General features: G+C 35.8%; 1 protein-coding gene and 1 long non-coding RNA gene across 4 annotated transcripts; both read left to right on the top strand.

Moving 5' to 3' along the window:
* Positions 1–19,787: 19,787 nt before the first annotated feature.
* On the top strand, positions 19,788–22,071 carry LOC112190291 (WAT1-related protein At5g07050). Of its 2 annotated transcripts, none has more exons than XM_040515705.1 (7): positions 19,788–20,080; positions 20,235–20,297; positions 20,411–20,524; positions 20,620–20,860; positions 20,951–21,106; positions 21,194–21,345; positions 21,433–22,071. In XM_040515705.1, the coding sequence occupies exons 1-7, from the start codon at positions 19,839–19,841 to the stop codon at positions 21,560–21,562; spliced, it is 1,098 nt and encodes a 365-aa protein (XP_040371639.1). In that variant the 5' UTR covers positions 19,788–19,838; the 3' UTR covers positions 21,563–22,071. The 2 variants fall into 2 exon arrangements, with proteins under 2 accessions (XP_040371639.1, XP_024185494.1); XM_024329726.2 differs by having other exon boundaries at positions 20,408–20,524.
* Positions 22,072–22,460: 389 nt separating this feature from the next.
* Positions 22,461–24,427, top strand: LOC112190292. 2 transcript variants are annotated; one of them, XR_005805642.1, is made up of 5 exons: positions 22,461–22,713; positions 23,577–23,631; positions 23,721–23,833; positions 24,034–24,133; positions 24,263–24,427. It is a non-coding gene; the product is annotated as an uncharacterized LOC112190292 (long non-coding RNA). The 2 variants fall into 2 exon arrangements; XR_002932339.2 differs by having other exon boundaries at positions 24,260–24,427.
* The last annotated feature ends 1,265 nt before the right edge of the window (positions 24,428–25,692 follow it).

Here is a 25,692-nt window from a genome sequence, read left to right as displayed (position 1 = left end):
AGAATGGGATAAGATATGTCTATGGTAAAAATATAAGCCGATTTCATCTTCGTATTAACCTCGATCCACATGGTCAATTGTAATGGCGTTATTACCTTTACAACTAAAATACCAGTAGTCAATCTATCACAAATCCTACCAAGGACAAGGTTCACCCCTACCCTCTCATGGGATCAATATACGTTTACCTGGGTAGAAAATTTGGGGGAGAAAAATCATTCCAGTTCTGTTACCCTTAGAAATACAATAACTTAAAATGATATAAACGTCCAAATCAATTAAAAATATAAATAAAATGTATATGATTTAATTTCAACTAACTAAAAAATTAAAAATCTTATTAAGAAATGTAGTTTATTAAAATTAAAACTGACAAATTAAATAAATCATATGATACCAAAATATCACAAAACATATAATAGTCTTTCATTATAAAACTAAATACATACTTTGTCAAATTAAATATATCTTCCATATCAATGTATCATATTCATACATATTAAAATAAATGACTACATAATTTTATATATATATATATATATATATATATATATACCCTAGCATTTCGGTAAATTCGGTATTTACCAAAACCAAACCAACTTTTTCGGTATTTTTCGATTTCGGTCATTTCGATTTCGGTTACCAAGATTCGGTTTACCAAACCTCAAATATTCGGTAGGTATTCGGTCGGTTCGGTATTTATCAAACCAAATGGCAGCCCTAGTGGTATGGATTTATTGAATTTTCGTCACTGAGAGTCGTTGGATTAGCTTATTGTGTGATACATATTGTAAACGGTGACTAATCTATAATAGTATTGTAGAATTTTACATGAGATTATTTTCACATACTCTTTATAGTCTATCTAGCACTGCGGATAATCAACATTCTTGAGTCGAAAGCCTAATGATTCAATAAGCAAGTGAAGAACTTAGGAGGTATATTCTCCATTATAGACATATGATTTGTTATATTTCGGTTGAACAGTTGCATCCAGTGGCGGAATCACGTTGTAGGTTGTTTGGGCTATAACCCAATCCAAATTTATTCATATGTTTTATATAGTATATGTGCTTCCCTAGCCTCTTCATGGAGCTGCAGTTGGTTCAGTGGGCTAAGTTGCTGTATACTTAACCTTTCTATGACAAGTTTGATCCCCCATTTGCCCAATTTTTTTTGTTTTCTGCCTCTTTTTCTGTTTTTTTTTTCTCACCCATTTCTTCTCCATTTCTTCTTTGCTTACAATATTTACTTCTCTTGTTTCTATTGTTCTTTCACCTATTTTTTTTCTCCCTTCCTTCTTCTTGGTTACTATTTTCTTTCATTGTCTTGTAAATTTTCTATAAGTGTTTCTTTATAGAGTTTTTGAAAATTCCTTGTTTAATTCTTAGTGACTTAAAATTTTTAGAAACATTATTGATAAAAATAAAAATAAAAAATTTAAGCAATCTTAGATTAGCTCACCCCACTTTTGTATCTTGGTTCCGCCACTGGTTGCACGATGAGATTCTAACTATTTTATTTGAATGAGTTTTGTGCCGAATTGCTTTTAATTGGTTAAGAGGCTAACAACAAGAGCAAATTGAAAAGTATATGTATGATTCCTAGTGAAGAAGAAGAAGCTTATACAGTAATTTGGTGTCTTACACACTCTTGAACTATTTCAGTATTGTGGAAAATGGAGATAACCTGCTTGTTTATTCTTCTATGGAGAAAGGAGACTTTGGAGTCTGTAAAAGCAACCTGCTTAGCTCACCAATTTTCAATCACTAAGATCACTTGTACTTTGGATGTGGCAATACTGTTATGCTACACTTTGAAAACAACCGAGTGGGTATTTATGGTAGACACACGATTCATACGACAATAAGTGAGGCCATTATTGGCAAAAGAAAGCAGTTCTTGAGGTGACTACAACATAGAGTCCCAGTCACCCCGCATTTGCCTAGTTTTAAATGAAGTGGAATCAGAGTAAGATGTGAGATAATAGGAGCGAGATAAAGATAACTAAATATATGCACTAGTTATATCATTTGCATCCCAAACTACCCCCAAGTCGATATAAAATGAAAGGAAGTGAGGTTGGAAACAATATGCAAAAAGTAATGCAGATGGAAGAGCAAGAAGAGAGAGTGAAAAGAAGCAGTAGGAGGGATACAGTTATTGAAGAGTCGAAACCCTACATCCTCTGTATATTTCCTAGCCTAATGTATGCTTTGCCGGGTTCACTATTGTCTCCAAAGTCGCTCTAGACAAGGGCATGAACCGTTATGTGTTTGTGGTTTATGGACATGCTATTGGAACTCTAGCAGCTGCTCTTTTTGCATTTCTCTTTGAGAGGTTTATCTTTTTCATTCTTCTTGGAATTCTTGGTCGTTAAGATCGAGTAATAGTATACTTCTAGTATGTGTGGTCAACGAAACAATCAAATTAGCGCAGTCCATGTAACTTACATTCTTTGCATTATGATGTGTTCAGGATGGAACAGTTTGATATTTCCAAGCCTGCTGGCACCCAAGCCAAGATTGGGGGAACTCTTGCTGCCTAGCTTTGCTGGTGCAACAGTACGTCATGACCCTCTACAAGGGCGTTGCTATAATTACAATGCACACCAAAAGTTTCCATCAACTGCACTACCTCAAAATCATCTACAGACGCAGAATGGATAAAGGGTTCCCTTGTCCTAATTGTTTCATTTAGTTCATTAGCAGCATTCTATATCTTACAGGTCTATTTCTATTTAGTGATAAAAAAAAAGAACAATTCTATAAGGTTGAATAAAAATTCAATTAATCATTTGATATAATTGCTACTGCTTTGATCACAAACAATACTATTGTTGTAAAACGAAAGTAAAAGAATTTGAGAGAGGGAGAGTTTAGACACCAAGAATGAAGTATGAGAAATGGAGTGATTCTATTCATCTCACAATGAGGTTTATATAGGAGTACCTCAAGTTTTCAAAAGGTAACTATTTAACAATTACTCACTCGTCTGATTATAATCAATCAATCGCTAATTATATTCTGTTAATCACCAATCAATCTTAATTGGCGTATATCACGCAACACTAATTGCTATTACATGAATAGCCACATTAATATTTACAACACTCCCCCCTTGGATATTCCATGTCAATAGTGTTGCCCCTGCTATGCCCTTCTAAGTTGCCTCGTCAAAAACATTGCCAAGTAATAAAAACCCTGTGGGAAAAAACAACCTTGGTCGAAGGAGAAAAAGAGCACAACGCGCTTGAGTGTGTGATAGGAGCATTTTAATGTGATATTTTAAATGTTAATTCCTCACATTTTACTTAGTTATTCCTTAACGAATCGTTTTTTAACTCAATTTCTATTTTTTAGGTACATTGGAGTAGATGAAGAAGAAATGAGTGTTACGTCCATAATTTCCTAGAAATGATGGAGAAGAATGAAAATGCACTAAAAAGTCAACCTTGAATATTTTCTTACTCCGGCTAGGAGAATCAGAGCCAAGCAAGGAAGAAGGAGCGGCCACCTGACCAAATGAACTCGAAATGAGCTGAAACTCTCCAGATCCATTCTAGACACCCAAATGATCATTTCTTATGAAGAGTTCCAGAGAAAAATATGAGTGGAAGGCCTTCAAACAATCAGCCCAATTTTCTACAGAAGTAAAACCGGAAAACTGGACCTGTAAGAGGTCCAGCAGCATTTCCGGCCCAACCACATGGAATAAAGCTTTGAAAATTTGTCAGGATGATCTACACTCATAGTGGAACATTTTTTATGAAGAAGTCGAAGGCTCATTCTGAAGTTTTGATGGAGAAATAATTGAAGGAATAAAGGGGAAGAAACTGACCTGAAAACAGCTCAACACCACATATTCATGTTTCCCACCCATATGAAGAAAGCATTTCTTTTTCCTTGGATACATTTTTTCTACTCTAAAACATCATCATCACTTCCACATTTCTTCACCTTCATGCTTTGCTTTCATCATTACCTCATCTTTTACATATTTTACAAACCACTTTCATACTCCACTTTCATTATTTTTCTTCATCTCATCATTTCACTCTTCTTTTTCTTCCCTATTTAAACACATTCTCCTCTCACTCTCAATCACCAATTCCTTCATCCATTCCATCTCCTTGTCTCTCCATTTCCTCTCCATATTTCTTTTCCATTCTCTAGTTTTCTTGTTCTTCATTTTCAAGCCAAGAGAAAGAGAAGCCATGCAATACATCAATTTCCCAACCGCCATCCACCCTTGTGTCGTCCCTAGAAGATTGCTTGCTTTCAAGGATCTTCAAGTTCTTCGTCTCAAGGCTTTATCATTCATCTTTCAAGGTGTATTATATCCTTTCTCTTGTTTTCTTTGTTTGATTTTGTAAAACTATGAATTCTAGTTAACAATAATGTTTAGGGCAAAGTTTAAGCCCAATTTCTATGTTTAAATAAAGTTTTCGAATTCTATAATTGTGATTCTAAGTTGCTTATGTGAGTTTGTTCGATTAAATTTGCTTTACAGAAAACTTTTATATGTTTATCTTATTTGGGTCGACACTTATAGGATTTGCATGTAATTGGTGCTAGGTTTAAGAACATGAAATCGACTTTTCGTTTTGTGTAACTTGAATCAAAAGTAGTAAAGGTTCTGGACAAGAATCGAATTTAATTGAAGAGGATTGCAATTAGGTGGACTTTTCCATAACTAAGTTGTACACTTGAGTTGATAGCCTTTCTCTATGTCTAATGCGTTGAACATGTCATGATTGACTAGCTTTCTAGGGCTTGATTGCATGTTTGATAGGATTAATCTAGGTGCTTTCGCTTAGGTTAATTAGCATTGAAAAGTAAAATATGGGAAATCATTTGCTTTCGAATGTTTCACATGATCAACTCCTCTCTCATGACTTGGAAGAACAATTATAGGGTTTGAATCGAATTTGATTACATGGAATTGATTTTGATCTTTGTTCCTTGCGTTCCACCCTTGTATATATGTTTTTACGTTTTCTTTATTTTATTTATTTTAATTTTAATTTTAAGAATCCTAATCCCCCCTTATTTGTGTTTACTTGTATATATTTATTCTTTATTTTATTTTTGTAAATAATACTTTATTATTTTAATTCTTTATTTGTTTATACAATTGTATATATTTATATTCTTTATTTTATTTTTGTAAATAATACTTTTCTTTATTTGTTTCACAATTACAAGTGTACCCTCAATCCCCGGAATAGAACGATCCCTACTTACTTATGCTACTAACGATATTTCAGGGTTAAATTGCGCGTTTGCTTTGAGCGCGTCAATTTTTGGCGCCGTTGCCGGGGATTGAAAAATCACTTGTTAAATTGTGTCATTTATTGTATATAAATTGTTTAAAACTTAGTTTAAATTGACTAGGATGTTATTTATATTATTGAACACGAATTTTAATTGTAGGTTGTAAATTGAGAGGAATAGGTGAAGTCTCTTTTGTTAATATTGGCCTAAACCCCTTACTGGTACCTAGCTCAAGTCCCTTAAGGTTGAGGGCGGCCTTTATTAACACTTGTTGAACTGTCTTCACACTTATGAACTTTTTCATCTTAGTAAGTATAGCCTATGTGGAATGGTGTCTAGGAAGGGGACAACGTTCATGACGGGTTTTTGAATCCAGAAGTGCTTGCAAATGGGCCTAAACCACTATGTGGGAGTAGCTCATGCCAAAATGGATTTTTCCTCTCGTGTTCGTCCTCCCCCACCTGGCCATTTCAGTAAGGTTGCCCAAACGATTTGAAAGGGAGTTTGTGTCTAGGCGACTATACTTGGGCCGCACGTCCACTTGATTTACCGCTTGGAATTTGATTTGATATCAATAATGTTTATAATAAAAGAAATACTTGTGAATACTCTATACGTGTAAATTATTTTGTTGTTTCACACTTTAAACTTGTAAAAATACTTTTCACGTTTTATACTCACTTGAGTACTTAACTTGTGTCTTATGTACAATATACTTGTTAATTATACTTGTAGTTTGTAATTAATAGTTATACTTGTTTTTTTATTTTGTATTTCTTTGTTAATTATAGTTACTAACTTTATTTAATGTAGGTACCGTCTGGCTGCAAGACGTAAAATACAAGCGCTACTTGGGAGGCAACCCAATTCAGAATATAATCAGATTTGCTTTCTTTTCATTTTTCATTTTTTCTCTATTGTTTTTATTTTAGGATTTGTTTTCGTAAATGTCTTCTATCTATGCTTACTTATTTCATTGCATGCTTTTAATTGATTACATTGAGGATAATGCAATATTTAAGTGTGGGGGAAGGGATTTATATTTTTGTCTTTCATTTTGAGTCCTATATATATATATATATTTATATATATATATATATATTTTGTCTTTTATTTTTGAGTCCTATATTTAAAAAAAAAATTTAAAAAATAATAATAATAAAATAAAATATATATATAAAATTAAAAAAAAAAATTTACACTATACTAAGCCATGTCTGCATCTCCGTAGGAGTTGAGGCTGAGCTCAAGGGAAATGCGAAAGCCACTCGCCCACATACCGCTTCTCCAAAGGAGTAAATGGAGGTACAAGTCTAGGCTGAAAGACTATAAACATTAAGCGCTGCTTGGGAGGCAACCCAATTTCAACGTAGCTATGGAGGAGTCGTCAACGCAGATTTGCTTTCTCTTTCCCTTTTACTTCTCCAATTTTCCTTTGTTTTAGTAGTCATTTTCGTAAATTTCATCCCTATATGCTTAAGTGTCTCATTGCATGCTAATAATTGATTACATTGAGGACAATGCAATATTTAAGTGTGGGGGAAGGGATTTACACTTTTATCTTGAGTCATATATATTGAAAAATACAAAAAAAAAATCGAAAAATGGCAAAAATTTAAAAAAATGTTGGTTTTAGAGTGTTTTTGTGTGTTTGAGTCTTAGGATACTCCTAACGTCTAGGATGAACATATCTCCGAATTCATGGCTGAAGGTTTTCACAATCAAAATAGGACTTAATTGAATTCTGTGGTTAATCGACATTGTGATGCTTGTATGAAGATTTGAGATAGGATTGTAACTTGGTTCATTAAGCATGCTAGGATTAAGTCTGATTCATTTGACCCTAAGTGAGTTGTTGAGCTAAAATACTTTCTTTTCGAGTGCTTATTGATAATTCTAGAATTTCATGGCTGTATTTGCAAAACCTCATCATTCTTTGAAAATCCAATGATCATGTGCCATAGATTTTAATGGACTAGAGAATACTAGAACTCGACTTTTGTGACTGTCAAAACTTGTATGCCATAATATGCCCTGATCTTGGATAGGATAGAAGGCATTAGGGTAACCACCATAGCCAAACAAGCATGTGTCCCCAATTGTGCCCGTCGTGGGACTCCTTAGAATGAACCCCTTTGAGCCTACGTTGAAAACCTTTGTTTCATCACCCTCACTACCCTACCATGAGCTTAGTACAGGATATCTCTACCCTTGTCTTAAGGACTTAGTAGAGCATGACATAGTATGTAGGGGTGACGATGAAAGACAAGTATGGGGTGGGAAAAATCCAAGAAAAAAAAAAAGAAGAAAAAAAGAAAAAATTTTGCCTTGAAAAAAAAAAAAAAAAAAAAAAAAAAAAAAAAAAAAAAAAAAGCGGCAAAAGAGAAGAAAACTCTTGGGAAAATGTTGAAGTGTGGTTTTGGACTTGCAAATTTGTAGAAGGCTCAAAGTTGAAAATTATGCCTTTGTCCATTCCCATGTTGGTTAGAGTGAAGGTTTGGCCCAAAACAATGATATTTGGTCTACAAAAATGATGACATAAGGTGGTCCTTATATGCTCTGCTAGGTCCTTCGGATTTTTTGTATCCTTAATCTTCATTTCAAAAACCCTAGCTTAGCCCCATTACAACCTGTTTTAAGTGCTAACTTGATCCTTGAGATGGGCAATCTTTGGTTAGTGGAGTCAGTTACGCAGTCGAGCTTATGGTTTAGGTCCATTTGTGCACTTAGTCATTTCATGAGGTCTTTAAAAAATTCTTCACAAAATGTGTTTATTGATGAAATATGCAAGCTGTTTGTTGCCTTACAATTTGTTCTCTTGCATATACTTGAGTGTGAAGCTTTTAAGCATAGCCATTTCTGAGAGAAAAATCGAGAGTATGCCCTGTGAGTTTGGATTGGACTTGTTCGAAACATGCTATCATTCAATGTATAACTTAAGTTCTCCATATCTTGCTTAGTCATATGAATGTCACAGGTTTATTAACCATGGAATTATCTTTGTGATTTTGATTAAGTGTTTAACGTGAAAGCCATGAGTTTGGAGTCTCTAAGACAACAGTTAGGAGCAATAGAGTCATTTACTTGCTTTTTGTCAAGTCTTTGTTCTGTTTTGGATTTTTTTTTGTTTTGTTTTGCTAAGGGACTAGCAAAAGCTAAGTGTGGGGGAATTTGATAGGAGCATTTTAATGTGATATTTTAAATGTTAATTCCTCACATTTTACTTAGTTATTCCTTAACGAATCGTTTTTTAACTCAATTTCTATTTTTTAGGTACATTGGAGTAGATGAAGAAGAAATGAGTGTTACGTCCATAATTTCCTAGAAATGATGGAGAAGAATGAAAATGCACTAAAAAGTCAACCTTGAATATTTTCTTACTCCGGCTAGGAGAATCAGAGCCAAGCAAGGAAGAAGGAGCGGCCACCTGACCAAATGAACTCGAAATGAGCTGAAACTCTCCAGATCCATTCTAGACACCCAAATGATCATTTCTTATGAAGAGTTCCAGAGAAAAATATGAGTGGAAGGCCTTCAAACAATCAGCCCAATTTTCTACAGAAGTAAAACCGGAAAACTGGACCTGTAAGAGGTCCAGCAGCATTTCCGGCCCAACCACATGGAATAAAGCTTTGAAAATTTGTCAGGATGATCTACACTCATAGTGGAACATTTTTTATGAAGAAGTCGAAGGCTCATTCTGAAGTTTTGATGGAGAAATAATTGAAGGAATAAAGGGGAAGAAACTGACCTGAAAACAGCTCAACACCACATATTCATGTTTCCCACCCATATGAAGAAAGCATTTCTTTTTCCTTGGATACATTTTTCTACTCTAAAACATCATCATCACTTCCACATTTCTTCACCTTCATGCTTTGCTTTCATCATTACCTCATCTTTTACATATTTTACAAACCACTTTCATACTCCACTTTCATTATTTTTCTTCATCTCATCATTTCACTCTTCTTTTTCTTCCCTATTTAAACACATTCTCCTCTCACTCTCAATCACCAATTCCTTCATCCATTCCATCTCCTTGTCTCTCCATTTCCTCTCCATATTTCTTTTCCATTCTCTAGTTTTCTTGTTCTTCATTTTCAAGCCAAGAGAAAGAGAAGCCATGCAATACATCAATTTCCCAACCGCCATCCACCCTTGTGTCGTCCCTAGAAGATTGCTTGCTTTCAAGGATCTTCAAGTTCTTCGTCTCAAGGCTTTATCATTCATCTTTCAAGGTGTATTATATCCTTTCTCTTGTTTTCTTTGTTTGATTTTGTAAAACTATGAATTCTAGTTAACAATAATGTTTAGGGCAAAGTTTAAGCCCAATTTCTATGTTTAAATAAAGTTTTCGAATTCTATAATTGTGATTCTAAGTTGCTTATGTGAGTTTGTTCGATTAAATTTGCTTTACAGAAAACTTTTATATGTTTATCTTATTTGGGTCGACACTTATAGGATTTGCATGTAATTGGTGCTAGGTTTAAGAACATGAAATCGACTTTTCGTTTTGTGTAACTTGAATCAAAAGTAGTAAAGGTTCTGGACAAGAATCGAATTTAATTGAAGAGGATTGCAATTAGGTGGACTTTTCCATAACTAAGTTGTACACTTGAGTTGATAGCCTTTCTCTATGTCTAATGCGTTGAACATGTCATGATTGACTAGCTTTCTAGGGCTTGATTGCATGTTTGATAGGATTAATCTAGGTGCTTTCGCTTAGGTTAATTAGCATTGAAAAGTAAAATATGGGAAATCATTTGCTTTCGAATGTTTCACATGATCAACTCCTCTCTCATGACTTGGAAGAACAATTATAGGGTTTGAATCGAATTTGATTACATGGAATTGATTTTGATCTTTGTTCCTTGCGTTCCACCCTTGTATATATGTTTTTACGTTTTCTTTATTTTATTTATTTTAATTTTAATTTTAAGAATCCTAATCCCCCCTTATTTGTGTTTACTTGTATATATTTATTCTTTATTTTATTTTTGTAAATAATACTTTATTATTTTAATTCTTTATTTGTTTATACAATTGTATATATTTATATTCTTTATTTTATTTTTGTAAATAATACTTTTCTTTATTTGTTTCACAATTACAAGTGTACCCTCAATCCCCGGAATAGAACGATCCCTACTTACTTATGCTACTAACGATATTTCAGGGTTAAATTGCGCGTTTGCTTTGAGCGCGTCAGTGTGGAGTAGCAGTATCACAGCTTCAGAGATAGGTGGAGTCTTCTTATCAGCACCATAAGTAGGTAGTATGTCTACGAGAGGGATGCATTAGAATTGCTACACCAAAACCTTGCCCGGTAAACCCAGTGGGAGAAACCCGGTCGAAGGAAAAAGATGAGCAAATGCATATATATGTCGAATCAAAGCATCTTCAGGATGTACTATAATTGGGGTGACCATGCTAAAGATGTGCCTCGTTAAAACCTTGCCAGGTAACAAAACCCAGTGGGACAAAATAACCCTGGACGAAGGACAAAAAGAGTATACGATGGTCAAACGAGTATGCTTCAGGATACTCCCCCTGATTTCGACTCCCCCTGAAAATTACATGTTAGGTAATTCAGATAGTTTACGTAGACCAATACCTTGGACATGCTTTTGGAATGTAGACTGTGGTAGTGACTTGGTGAAGAGGTCTGCACGATTGTCTTCAAATCAAATCTACTTAACTTCAATCTTCTGATGCTCCTGTTGTTTCTAATTGAAGGAGAACTTCTGTACAATATGTTTGGTGTTGTCTCCTTTGATGAAACTCGTCTTTATCTGCTCTATGTAAGCAGCATTATCCTCGTAGATAATGGTTGGTTCATCAGTGGTGGAATGCAGTCCACATGTGCTTCGAACATGGTTTGTAACGGCTCTTAGCCATGTACATTCACATACTGCTTCGTGAAGAGCTAGTATCTCAGCATGATTCAAAGAGGTAGCAACAAGTGTCTATTTCATAGACCTCCAAGAAATTGCAGTATTCCCAATGGTAAAGACATAACCAGTTTGGGAACGTGCCTTGTGCGGGTCTAATAGATAGTCTATATCAGCATATCCAACAAGGTGAGCATCATTCTGAGGATCAAGGGGGTTTGATCCATTCCTTGATGTGCAGGGATAGAATAAGCCCATATCCGCTGTACCTCTAAGGTAGCGAAAAATATTTTTTATGTCATTCCAGTGGCGGCGTGTTGGCGCAGAGTTATATCTAGCTAACAAGTTCACATCAAATGAGATGTCTTATCTAGGGCATTAAGCCAAGTACAATAATGCGCCTATTGCACTTAGATATGGGACTTCTGGCACCAATATCTCTTTATTATCATATGCAGGACGATACGGTTCTCTCTAGACTTCAGACGACCATGGGTGTGCTTGCTTTTATCCTCATTAAAGCATCTTAACATCTTCTAGATGTAATTTGGTTGATGGACCAAAATTTCATCTGCACTGTGTTCGGGCTCTAGGTCGAGACAATAATTTGTTCTCCCAAGGCCTTTCACCTCAAATTCCAACTATAGGTGCTTTGTGGTTTCCTTGATCTCTTCAGGATTATCAATCAAATTCATGTCATTGACATAGACAGCTATAATTGCAAACTCGGAACTTGTTTCCTTAATAAACACGCATGTGCATAGTTTATTATTCACATATCCCATCCCGATCAAATATTCACTTAGACGGTTATACCACCTCCGTCTAGATTGTTTCAATCCATAAAGTGAATGCCTCAAAACTAACGAAGAGCGTGTTCCGTGGTCTAGAACTATTTGGATCGGGTATATTAAGTCCTTCAAGAACTGTTATGTATATCTCTGTATCGTGATCCCCATAGAGATAAGTTACGACCACATTCATAAGCTGCATATTCAGTTTTTCGGAAACTACCAAACTGATAAGGTAGCGGAACGTTATGACGTCCATTACGGGAGAATACGCCTCCTAGTAATCAATCACAGGGCGTTGAGAAAATTCTTGTGCCACTAGACGAGCCTTGTGTATCACAATCTCGTTTTTCTCATTACGCTTCCTTACAAATACCCATTTAAATTCTACGAGTTTAACATGGGGAGGTGTAGGAACAATAGGTCCAAACACCTTTCTCTTTGTCAAGGAATCTATTTTGACCTGGATTGCTTATTTCCTTGTTAGCCAGTCATCTTTTCATTGATATTGATCAACAAAGCAAGGTTCGAGGTCATCGCATATTATAGTTTCGGTGGCCACCGCAAATACTAATATATCATCGATGGTAATCTCAACCCAATTCCAAATCTCACTAAATTTACCAAAATTTCTCTATTCTCGGGAGTGGGTTCAAATGTTGGAGCGTCCCCCAACATCGTCTCTTCTAGGACAGACCCATAATCCGGATTTATCTCTGAGATGGATCGGTTTTGAGATTGCGATGTCAAGAGGATTCGTTTGTGCCAAGTTTACCCTCTTCTAGGGAAAAGAATCCTTCGAACCTAATAGTCTACCTCACTTCAGGGCAGGGACATATGACTGGTTAGCCGCCATGGTCGTACCTCGTCCATCTGGGATGACACATCCTACAGGGACGTCTATCCTTGCAGGCACATTTGCAGCAGGTATATATGATCTGGTCACTTTAGCTAGATCAGAGAAAGCGTCTGGCATATTTTGGGCTACACTTTGTAGATCTAGAATTCTCCGCACTTCATTATCACATTGTGCGGTTCGGGGATCAAGATGAGACATAGTGGGGACATTCCACGTCAATTCACGTCGTTCATCAGGAACGGTAACGTTCTTATCTCCCCCTAACGGCGGGAAGACTGTCTCATCAAAGTGACAATCCGCAAATCTAGCGGTAAAGAGATCGCCTGTCAAGGGCACTAAAGAGCATATAATTGATGGGATTCATAATCGACATACACGCCCATCCTTTGTTGAGGACCCAATTTTGTACGTTATGACGGCACAATTGGCACGCAGACTGCATACCCAAATGCGCGTAAGTGCGAAACATCAGGTTCGTACCCAGTCACCAACTGTAACGCGGAGTAAGGTTGGTAGCAGTGGGCCTCAACGGGACCAATGTAGCTGCATGCAAGATTGCATAGCTCCATGCAGAAATTAGAAGCTTGGTGCGCATTACCAAGATTCTATCTGCGAGACCATCTTGGGTGTGAACATAGGGAACTAAATGTTCAGCATCAATCCCAAAGGATATGCAATAATCATCGAAATACTTTAATGTAAACTCTCCGGTATTATCAAGTCTTATAGACTTTATGGGATAATCCGAGTGGTGAACCCTCAATTTCATGATCTGGGTGAGAGTTTAGCAAAAGCAGCGTTTTCTTGCAGACAATAGTGTAACATGTGATCACTTTGTTGATACATCAACCAAAACCATTAATATTTAACCGGTCCACATGGTGGTTGGATATGTCCACAAATTTCCCTTGCATTCTGTGCAGAAAAATGGTGGTGTATGTACTAGTCTTTGCATAAGATGGTCTAGTATGAAATATTCTTAATGAGTATGGCATAGTGTGTCATTATATACAAGACCCTTATTCAGAAGGGGATGCACTTGCGATGAGTTGAGGATACGGTGCATCATACTGTGACCTGGGTGTCCCAAACGGTCATGTCATAGCAAGTAGTTGCTTGAATTAGTTAGCTTCTAGCTAACAGATTTCAATTTCTCCAATATACGCTTCTGGCCGCACACTCAGAGGTTATGCAAAGATATTCCACTCATTTTTCTTAGTTGTTTCAACGTGGTAACTGTTGGTTCGAATATCCTTAACACTCAATAACGTTCTTCTGGAACGTGGAGATTATAAGGCCTCATCAATGGTAGGTTCAGTACCATTGGACAACATATAGTGGGTTTTGCCATAACCCTTTATCAGGTTGGATTGGCCTGATACGGTTGTCACAGAGGTATGAATAGACAATAAGTTTGAAAAATATCTCCGATCTGGGAGTATGGTGTGCGTAATAGCACTTTTAACCAGACAACAAACTTCCCCACAAAATATGCCTATTCATTTATTTAATTCAATGGATCACATGTATAAATAAGTTTATTGAATTAAATACATTCGAACATAACCACATTTTCATAATCCAAAATGATTGAAAACATAAATCACCAAAATCCGAAGATGTTTCATTCATTAAGATGAAATAGATATGGCACAAGGGGCCAATTATACCCATGTCTTCGAGTTCTAATCCTCGGTATGTTCAGCAACTGCCTGAAAATCCGTGATTTCTAGTGTGGAATCAATAGAAAATGACCCTTTAATAAAGTTGGTATTTCGAGTTCCGCGACCGGCGTAATTCTCATCTACCGCTTCGGCTATTGCACAGCAGGTGCGGGACCAGCAGTCAATTCTTACACATCGATAACAAAGATCATGCTGATTTTGGTGGCGACCGGCCAAACCAGTGTTCCTTTCCACTTTGGCTTGTTAGGCAGGGGCACTATAACATGGGGCCATGTTTTGGGCAGGTTATATGGGCCATTTATGGCCCCACCTCTCTTTACTTGTCTAAAAAGATCAGACTCTTTGTCCCTTCCACGGTCACAATCTCTCCTTTCGAGATTAGGTTTGCGATGAGCAACATCAATTCCTTCAAGCAAAAGTGCTGCTCAGGTACCGATAAGCTTGGCTTGATCATTCCTCAACAGGAGGTTGTTGTTCATTTCAGTGAGCAACAAGATAGTGATCAATTCTGAGAATTAATAAAGTGACTCTCCTTGTATTCTTTTGGGCAAATGGGCTTGTTCAATATCTTGCTAATCATGTCTTGCTTCAGGCAAGAAAATGGTCATTTGGTGGTTAAAGTACTCTTCCAGAGCGACCCAAAGAGTCTGTGGATTATCTTCATTGGATACTCAACTTGGAGTGCTTTCTTCATATGTTTCTTTATGAACACTATGACACTCGCCTTAAAAGCCTTAGTGACGACATTGTCATGAGTATCGATTGTTGATCTCATCTTCTTTGTAGTCAGATGAATTTTCACATCTTGAGTCCACTTTATATAGTTTCTTCCGGAAACCTCCAAAGCAACAAAGTCAAACATGTTGAGATTTGACATTTCTTATAGGAAAGGAACAAATAATATTAGTGCTTCGGGTAATATTGTCCATAAGCAAGTAATGAGAACTTCAGGTTCTATAACATGGTATGAAAAATCGGATTAGACATGTAAAATCTACTGGTTTTATCATGTGTGGTGAATTTATGAAGGAAACTTCAAGTTTCTTAAACGGCATTATCGAAACTACAAGTTCGATATATGTATGAACTACAGGTTCATTTAGAACTTCTAGTTCATTAGGTACCTACATTTTCTACACATATATTCTAGTGCGAAAATTTAATCAAGTAACACAATAATATTGAATAAAATAAATTGTAATAATATCTCACAAATTGGATAAATAAAAATCACAAATCAATTGAGATATTAATTGCATGCTACTAATTTAACAGACTAATTATCATACAATTATGTAAATAAATGCTTCTGGCAATTAATTACACATATTAGATATGGAGAATCTATTTACAATATGAAATCATTTTTCCTTTTATTTTGATTCTGCTGGACCAAAGAAGGAGTGGGCTTGATAGTGAAGCCTATCGAGCTTAGTCTACGGGCTCGTGAGCTAGGCTTTCATGTGCTAGTCAAAGAGTATGTGAGGCCTACTGGGCTGCTAGGTCCCATGGAGGGAGAGTGGGCTTGCTGGGCTCAAGTTGGTTTGCCAACGAATGAAAAATTATTACTCAACCCTTTCGGTAACTCTAATTGAATACGACCAGGTAAGGAAGGATGATTTTTAGGTGGAGCGAGGCTCACTTAAGTACATGGCCTCATCTGAACCTTGCCTAGACATCGCATCCAATTGGATGAGCCTAGTTTGAGAAGATTCATAACTTTTGTCATGGCAACGTGTGATGAGCTTCTGTTCTGGTCTTGCAACTTGGGCTTGAGCTTTTGGCTCGGATTTGTTGTTGTGGCGTTAGACTTGATTTGAGCTTCTGACTCAGGCTCATTTAATATTCACCATTAACCTGTCTTTTTTTTTTTTTTTCTTAAATGCTTCTGGCACTAATGCTTCATTAACCCCATAAATATTACATAATAATTATGGCAATAAACTTAATATACAACATTAAGAAATTGTAATGAAGTAAATAAATATCATAAAGTCAATAATGAAATCATTATGGTGATGAGAGTAATATACGACATTAATAGGAAATGATGCACATTATTATGGCAATGATTTGAATAAATGCTTCTGGCATTATAGTAATATTAAATAGGAATCCGAAATGTCAATGTGTCATGGTATATGTCAATCAAATCCAAAAACATGAACAATATATATGACAGATATATATGTATCAGCCAAATAAATTAATAAAGTAAATTTGGGGGTTCATGCATCATGGTGATTGTTCATATATTCAAGTTTGAAAACATGAATTAAAATTAGAATTTGGAAAACATTACTTGATGAAGAGCGGATGAATCTTCAGTTTATATGTGCAGAACTGAGAAGGTTGTCTTCTCAGCCAATCCAAGAGCTATTCCCCTCTTCTGGATAGCTCCCACTTCGAATGGTGTACAGGTCTCAAACCGACTCCAATAAGGCTGAAATTTGGAGGTCAGATAGAAGAGGCAGAGACGAACAACTTTGATGAAGGAAATATTTTGATCTGAGGTCTCGATCAAGAGGTTTCGGGGCGTGCAAACAGGCTGCAACAGGGGGGGTTTTTTTCTCTTGCTAGGGCTTGAGTTAGAGCTTCGTGCTGATAACGTGTTGTAAAACGATAGTAAAAGAATTTGAGAGAGGGAGAGTTTAGACACCAAGAATGAAGTGTGAGAAATGGAGTGATTCTATTCATCTAACAATGAGGTTTATATAGGAGTACCTCAAGTTTTCAAAAGGTAACTATTTAACGATTACATCAATCACTCATCTGATTACAATCAATCAATCGCTAATTATATTCTGTTAATTACCAATCAATCTTAATTGGCGTATATCACGCAACACTAATTGCTATTACATGAATAGCCACATTAATATTTACAACAACTATATCATATATGAACAACTTTTTCTAAGATTAACGGTTACTTACAAATACTCCTATGCATGGAGACATCAACAATTAAAATGTATCCAGCACCAATCACTCTTACATCATTGACCTGCATGCTTACCTGGGACACTGCTCTCAACAATCATGGCAGCAATTCTAGATCACAAAGCATCTTCTTGGAAGTTATCACGGAACACACTTCTTGCTCCTATGTCTAGTGTAAGAACGTACTTGATCACACGTCTTCAACTGTCTAAGGAGTAAGGCCTATGATGTTTGTTTATGAAAAGTAATTTGATGAGGCCTCAAACAAGCTTCTCGTAATTAGTTCTCAAAGTTCTCTAGTGCTAGCTATACAAAGTGGCAGATATTAACAGTCCAAGGCTGATTATTTTTTATTCACAAAGGTGCATAACAATTCTCTTACTGCACTTTTGATTTATGTTGATGATATTCTACTCAGTGGCGGAGCCAGAACTTTAAGTTTCCTGGGGCACAAATGGATATATCACAACATACAAAATCTGTAAACTATGTATTAAAATGATTATTGTCATCGACATGATTTCATATTTTAAAATCGTTTCAAAACAGTCTTTTTATCTATATTAGTAAAATATTTTTATCTATAAATAAAATCAAGGAATCATTTAACAGATCGCAACAATATTTGATTTTCTTTTAATATGTTAAGTAAAAACTTTTATAATTAACTAAACATAAACAACACAAACCAGAAATAAACAACAACAGAAAAGGAAAAGTTACTTGAAATTTCAACAACACAACACATAACATACCAATAAAAAAAATGCTAGAATAATGATGATAAGGAGAATTGAACCCCAAACCTATTTAGTAGCATAAAGAAGCCCAACTACTACACCAAACTCACAATCTATTATCTTTGGTAACTAAATTTTAGATGTATGTTAAAAAGTCAGTGGGTCACGGGACCCACTGTGCCCTTATGTGGCTCCGCCTCTGATTCTACTCATAGGAAATGACCTGAAGGATTGAAATTCAAGCTCTCAAATCATTTCGCAATAAACATTTTCATATTAAAGATCTTCGTGATCTATAATATTTTATGGGAATAGAAGTTTCAAGGTCCAAGAAAGGCATTTTGTTTCTCAATGAAAGTATGCCATGAATATTCTTAAAAACGCAGTTTTTACAGTTCCATGGCCAGAAAAGCTTCCTTTTATATAGAACAAGATTTGAAACTTACACCTACAGATGGAGAGGTACTGAATGATCCTACAAGATATAGAAGACTCGTTGGTAGGCTCATTTATCTCACATTTACAAAACATGACATTGTTTATTCTATTCATACTCTGAGTCGATCAGTTCATGCATCAGCCAAGAAAACCTCATTTAGAAGAAGCTTTGCGGGTCCTATGGTTCATCAAGGGAACACCAAGTCAGGGTCTTTTATTTTTTGCTGATAATAGTAATCTTACTTTGAGAACTTATTGTGACTCAGGTAGGAAAGTTGTGTTAAGGGTAAATGTGTAATTACCACCACATGAACTTGGTATATGTAGTTGCAGGTCTTCTTTTCGTATGTATCAGAGCCTATACATTCTAGTACAATTTTCTTCTCTCTCAATTTTCTTGTTTTTTTTTTATTGCTTTTCTTCTTCAAGCTTTCAAGTTGTCCAACTACCAGAAAATCTCCCTCAAGTTATTGTGTATTTTTGGGAAATTCTTTGATTTCTTGGAAGTCTAAGAAACAACCCAATGTTGCATAGCAAAAGTCGAATACCACGCCATGGTAGTTACTTGCCAAGAATTGACAAGGTTCGTCACATTTTGAAGGATTTAAAGATGGTCCACACAAGACCCGCAAAGTTAATTTGTACCAATCAAGCCGCTCTTCATAGCAACAAATCAGGTGTTTCACGAGCGAACAAAACATATCAACATTGATGGTCTTGTTGTTCGTGAAACGTTACAAGCTGGCTTAATTTCTACATCTTATGTATCTTCACGGTTGCAATAGGCAGACATCCCAGGGTTTGGAATAGGAACGTTTTGTCTCATTGAGCGACAAGTTGGGACTTCAACCTACTTAGCTAGTTAGCTCACTAGTATTCGATCACTAGGAGCACCCACATACTGATACTCTGGATGTGGCAATAATGTTATATTACACTTTAAAAAACCAACTGAGTGGGTATTTAATTATGGTAGACACGATTCATAATAATTGAGAGGCTATTATTGGCAAAAGAAGTCGTTGAGGTGACTATAACATAGAGTCGTAGTAAACCAGCACCTGTCTTCTTTCAAATGAAGTGGAATTAGAGTAAGATGTGAGATATATAAGAGCTAGAGAAAAATAACTATATATAATGCAGATCATTTGCATCCAAACTACCCCCAAGTCGATATAAAAAGAAATTAAAGGAAGTGAGGTTGGAAACAATATGCAAAATGTAATGCAGATGGAAGAGCAAGAAGAGAGAGTTAAAGGAAGCCGTAAGTGGGATAGAGTAATCGAAGAATCGAAACCCTACATCCTCTGTATATTTTGTAATGTATGCTTTGCCGGGTACAATATTGTCTCCAAAGTCGCTCTACACAAAGGCATGAGCAGATATGTGCTTGTGGTTTATGGATATGCGTTTGGAACTCTAGCAACTGCTCTTTTTGCATTTCTCTTTGAGAGGTTTATCTTTTTCATTCTTCATGGAATTATTGGTCGTTAAGATTGAGTCTAAAGTCCCAACAGTGTAGAAATTCATGATTTCATGCTGACATCTTCCTCATAAGTAACAACTCTGAGAAAAACTGATTAAGTTTGCTTGTGCTTCTCATGGCAGGAAAAATGAGAGCAAAATCAATGTTCAGATCTTGCGAAATGTCTTTTTCTTAGGTCTGCTGGGGTGAGTAGAGGAAACCATTCATGAGTCAGGCCACACTCAAAGTTTTGAAAAATGCAAAAAAAAAAAAAAAATGCAGATTTGAATTAACTTCATAAGCTTGTGAATTACAGAGGAGCGTTAGGAAGTACACTGTACTACATGGGATTGGAATATACTTCACCAGCTTTTACATCTGCCATGGCCAACATGACTCCATCGATTACCTTCATCTTAGCTGTTTTGTGCAGGTAATAGTATACTTCTAGTCTGTGGTATGGTCAACGAAACAATCAAATAAACATGGTCCATGTAACTTAAACTCTTTGCATTATGATGTGTTCAGGATGGAACAGTTTGATATTTCCAAGCCTGGTACCCAAGCCAAGATTGGAGGAACTCTTGCTGCCTTTGCTGGTGCAACACTCATGACCCTCTACAAGGGCGTTGCTGTAATAACAATGCACACCAAAAGCTCCCATCAAACTGCAGGTACCTCAAAATCATCTACAGACGCAGAATGGTTGAAGGGCTCCCTTGTCCTTATTGTTTCATATAGTTCATTTGCAGCATCCTATATCTTACAGGTACTGCTTGGATCACAAACAATACTATATCATATATGAACAACTTTTTCTAAGAATAACAGTTACTTACAAATGCTCCTATGCGTGCAGACATCAACAATAAAAATGTATCCAGCACCAATCACTCTTACATCATTGACCTGCTTATCTGGGACACTGCTCTCAACAATCATGGCAGGAATTCTAGATCACAAAGCATCTTCTTGGAAGTTATCATGGAACACACTTCTTGCTCCTATATATTGTGTAAGAACTCGATCACACCTCTTCAACTGTCTAAGGCCTACGATGTTTGTAAATGAAAAGTAATTTGATGAGGTGAAATATTTACAGGGAACTGTGATTTATGGAATCACATTTTATGTTCAGACCTTAGTAGTAATAACAAAAGGCCCAGTTTTCACGACAGCTTTTAGACCACTAGCTACCATTGTTGTTGCTATAATGGGACTACTCATTTTAGGAGAAGCTATATACTTGGGAAGGTATGATTGTTGGCTTGATTGGATTGCAGAATGAATTAATAAGGTATTATTCAATTACTTTACCTTATGAATTTTAAATGTCTTCAGTGTTTTGGGAGCTTTCTTGATAGTTCTTGGTCTGTATGCCACTCTTTGGGGAAAGAAAAAAGAGAAGGAGAAGAAGTCAATGGATCATGGTATATCTCAGCAAGCTATTGACATCAATTTAGAAAAGTAAAGAAGAAAATGAATCTCACTATTGAAGTTGTAACCTAGCAAAAAGAGCACATAGGCTTAGTGAATAAAATAAAACTCATAATAGGCTTGGCCTAATTACGAGACAAAATCCCAGAAAAAAAATAATAATAAATAAATAAATAACTCTAAAAATCCTAGCGGCCTCCATGTCATCTTCGTCAGCCGCAAAGAACTTCTGCCAGAATATTCGTGTCATTGCTTGACGTGAATCCGCTGCCGAAGCACCAAATCGTATCACTTTCTCCACCAGTTGAGACACACGCAAGACTCAAGAATGCCCAAAAGTAATTGAGTAAGTGATGACTGATTTCATACTTGAATGGGCATGTATTTTCTTGGCCAAAAAAGAACGGGAATGTACTATGTTTAGCCATGCATGTATCTATATCAGTCCTATGTGTAGATGTTTTCTTATGTATGCTTTTTCCAACTCTAGCAACTGCCCTTGTTGCAGTTCACTCTGAGGTTATCATCTTTGTTCTTCTTGTACCTCCTGGTCCCTACACTACTACAAAGATAGCCTTTAATGACAGTTTTTTAATGGCATTTTGACAAAAACGTCATCAAAAAACATTTTAATGACGTTTTCAGGTTGAAACGTCATGAATAGTTTAATAGCAAAAGCTTTGTGACATTTTTGAAACGCCATAAAAATTTTTAAACAACATGACATTCCAAAAACGCCATAAAAAAAATAAAAGATGGCGTTTGTTAAACGCCATAATCATAGACTAATCCATGACGTTTATAAACGTCTTACTAAGAAATAATAAACGGCGTCCGTTAGACGCCATAATTATAGGCTAATCCATGGCGTTTGTAAACGTCATACTTGAAAAAATTTAATTTTTTTTTAAATTGCCCACCCACCCAGCCTATTTTCTTCTTTACACATTCCAATCAACTTTAATTTTCTTCTCTGTTCTCTCTCCGTCCCTCCCTCCCTCGACCCTTTTCTTCTCGATCTGGAGCAAGAAGCAGAAACAACTCGAGTTTCATCCTCGGTCTCAATCCATCGTCTCTTGCTTCCTGAAGATGTTACGGCGAGGCCGATCCCCATATCAAGTCACTGTTTTCTTGCATCAAGCAGAAGAAGAAGAGGCTGACTAGCTCTCTGTCAAAATTTCACAGGTTAAATCTGAAATATCTCTTGGGTTTTATTCCTATTGAGTATCTTATGTGATTGGGTCTATTTGATTGAAGATTTCTCACATTTTCTTCACATTGAAAATCCCTATGTGATTGGGTCTATTTGATATCTCATTTGGTATTTTCGAACTGTGATTCTATTAAGGATTTCGATGGGTTCCAGGTTCAGACAATTTTCAGGTTGTAGAGGTTTTGATTTTGAGTATAATTGGTTTTGGGTATACCATATTTTAAGGTAATTTTGTCCAGTGACTCCATTAGGATGATTAGGACTGGGAAGGATCAAGTTCAGTTACTGCACACCATGTGTTTGAAGTTATGCCTCAAAGACAGCACCCAAGCTGAACCAGTGGGCTATTCCATGATTTTCGAAAACCCTATACTTCTTTTTTTACTCTCAGTTTTTGATAGCTTAAAATAGACTCTTCAATGATCATTTTGAGCTTGGTTTCATGAAAAACGGAGTTAAAATGAAATACTTATGCCATTTTGAAATTACTGCACTGTTTCAGGATTTCTGCAGAAATCAATATTTTCTGCTACTTTGGATTCTTGTTTGACCACTCATTTGAACTGCGAATGACCTGAAATTTTGCAAAATAGTAGCTTTACATGTCTACTTCAAATCCGGAGAGTTTTGAATGAAATAACTGAAGAGTTCTTCATTGGTGAATTTTTCTTTCTTGCTAACAGTCTTCTGAAATTTTCTCAAATTTGCAGCAACCTTGTTACAAAACAATCTGTTTGACAGGCCTTCACAACTTTGTCAGTCCTTGAATTTTACTATATTAAAATAGACTGAATATTAACATTCTTATCTGGATTTCTTGTTAACACTTAAGCAGGTTTGTAGAGAAAACAACAACCATGGGTCTAGAAGAATGCTATTCACATCGATATGTAAGTCTAATATCACGAAGATATGGCTTATTCTTTTTTCCCTTGTGGTTCATTTATGCTCTTTATTCTAGTTTTGTTGCTTGCTGCAGTTACTTTAAAGTCAGTGCAAGAGAACGATAACTATGCTGCAATGAGAGAAAAGCCAAAAGATTTTGCTAGTGAAAGCATAGCAAGAGCTTAAGTTGGTTTGGGTCAAACTGAGGTAAAACATCTTTACTGTTGATCACAATGAAGTTAGAATGACAATAACATTATATACCATATTTCCAAGTTATATATGCAGTCTCGTATTTATTAAAATATTGATTTGCCCTATGTGAATTCAAATGATGTATTGGTTTTTACTAAAATATAACTTTTCAAATGTCAGATTTAAGTTGAAATTTTCTTTGAATGTGGTAGGCACATATGTGCGCCATGATTGAACTATTGTTGCCATTGCTGAAGAAAGCTGCTCCTGATACACCAGAGTAACAAGCCTCCACAAAGAAGGTTGAACATGGTATGTTTTATGAGTAAAGTTACTGTGGAAGTAGGTTGTATGAGTAAAATTACCAAAAAGTGAAGACAGTCTTATATGTTCAGTTCTGATTACTATTTTTTTTTCTTTCCTATTTCTATCTTAAAGTAGATGCAAAAGTATGGAACAACTGCAAGTTGGAGACCAGTGGAGTGGAGCGGGTCAGCCTAGTTTATCAACTTTTGGTCTTCTTTTTGGGTACTCTTATGATGTAGTGGAACTAAATGATGAAACAAATGTGATGATTTCTTAATGAAACTAGTAGTATTATGTCCATTGTGATATGTGTAAATAAAAAGATAATTGATTTCTGAATTTAACCAGAAATCAATTTTTTTTTTTAAATATGAAATAAATTTAATGGCGTTTGGAAAACGTCATTAAAGATCTTTCAATGACGTTTCACAAATGCCGTTAATCTTCTTCTATGACATTTCAAAAATGTCATGGAAATCTTTCCATGACGTCTAGAAAACGTCATTGAAACACTTTCTATGGCGTTTTTCAAACGTCATTAAAAATCTTTAATGACGTTTATCAAACGTCATCGAAATGGTTTGGAAAAGACGGCACCAGTAGAGACGACGTTCGTTATGGCATTTGAAAAACGTCATTGAATCTTTTTCATGACGTTTTTCAAACGTCATAAAAAGTATTCTGTGTAGTAGTGCTATTCCCTAAGGTTGAGTGACTTGAGTCTAAACATTCTATAACTAACGACTTAGGGAAACTGTTATTTTTCTCATTCTCAACCAAAAAAAAAAGGAAAATGAGAGCAAAATGATTTTATGAAATGTCTTCTTTTCTTTTGTTAGCCTTGAAGAGGGAGATTGAATTTCCCCACACATACACAAGGGCATTTTCCATTATTTCTAATCACTGATTCACACACAGAGACGGAGACTGGATAAAGGCTCCCTGCTTGTTCATTCAGTTCATTATCAGGATTCTACATCTTACAGGTGCTTGACAAACAATGCTATCATTATCAGCATACAGTACTATATCATATAGGATTGGAGGAACAACTTTAGCATAATAATTACTTACAAGTACATATATATATATTTTGCCTGCACTAGAACTAGCTTTTCTAAACTCCATGAACCACTACTAGCAAAATAACAACACACACGGATTTACTGTAGTTAAAAGCCACAGATATCCGTGTGAAATAGAAATACTGACAGAAATCCGTGTGAAATGACCATAATGGGGCCCACAATAATTTATACAATAACAATGTGGGTCTTGCAGAAACTACCTACCTATATTGATTTTCAATTTGCTTGAGACGTGTTACTCTATGACATTGTCTTGGTTGCCATACAGACGAATACCGGTAATCGAAGACAAAGTTCGGTTATGTCAAGCTCTCATCCAAACTTTTCACATTTCACTTGGAATGTTGCAGCTTGGGCAGACAATGAAATTAGTAGTACTTGCATTGTTGATGATCATGTACTAATTTTTATTCTAATTAGCATTGGTATGAAATGTAAAAAAATATCTTGCTATGAATGTAAAGTTTGAATATTTTC

Source organism: Rosa chinensis, chromosome 2 (genome assembly GCF_002994745.2).
Source record: "Rosa chinensis cultivar Old Blush chromosome 2, RchiOBHm-V2, whole genome shotgun sequence".
In the NCBI taxonomy this organism is placed as follows: Eukaryota; Viridiplantae; Streptophyta; class Magnoliopsida; order Rosales; family Rosaceae; genus Rosa; species Rosa chinensis.
Note: the sequence above shows the minus strand (reverse complement) of the source record. Positions and strands in the feature narration are given on the sequence as shown.

What these genes read in the sequence shown, in the direction of transcription:
- LOC112190291 (XM_024329726.2), top strand. Translation starts at nt 19,839, where the DNA reads ATGCAAAATGTAATGCAGATGGAAGAGCAAGAAGAGAGAGTTAAAGGA. An exon ending in TTTGCATTTCTCTTTGAGAG is followed by an intron (nt 20,081 to 20,234) that starts GTTTATCTTTTT and finishes TTCTCATGGCAG; the next exon opens with GAAAAATGAGAGCAAAATCA. An exon ending in TTCTTGCTCCTATATATTGT is followed by an intron (nt 21,107 to 21,193) that starts GTAAGAACTCGA and finishes AAATATTTACAG; the next exon opens with GGAACTGTGATTTATGGAAT.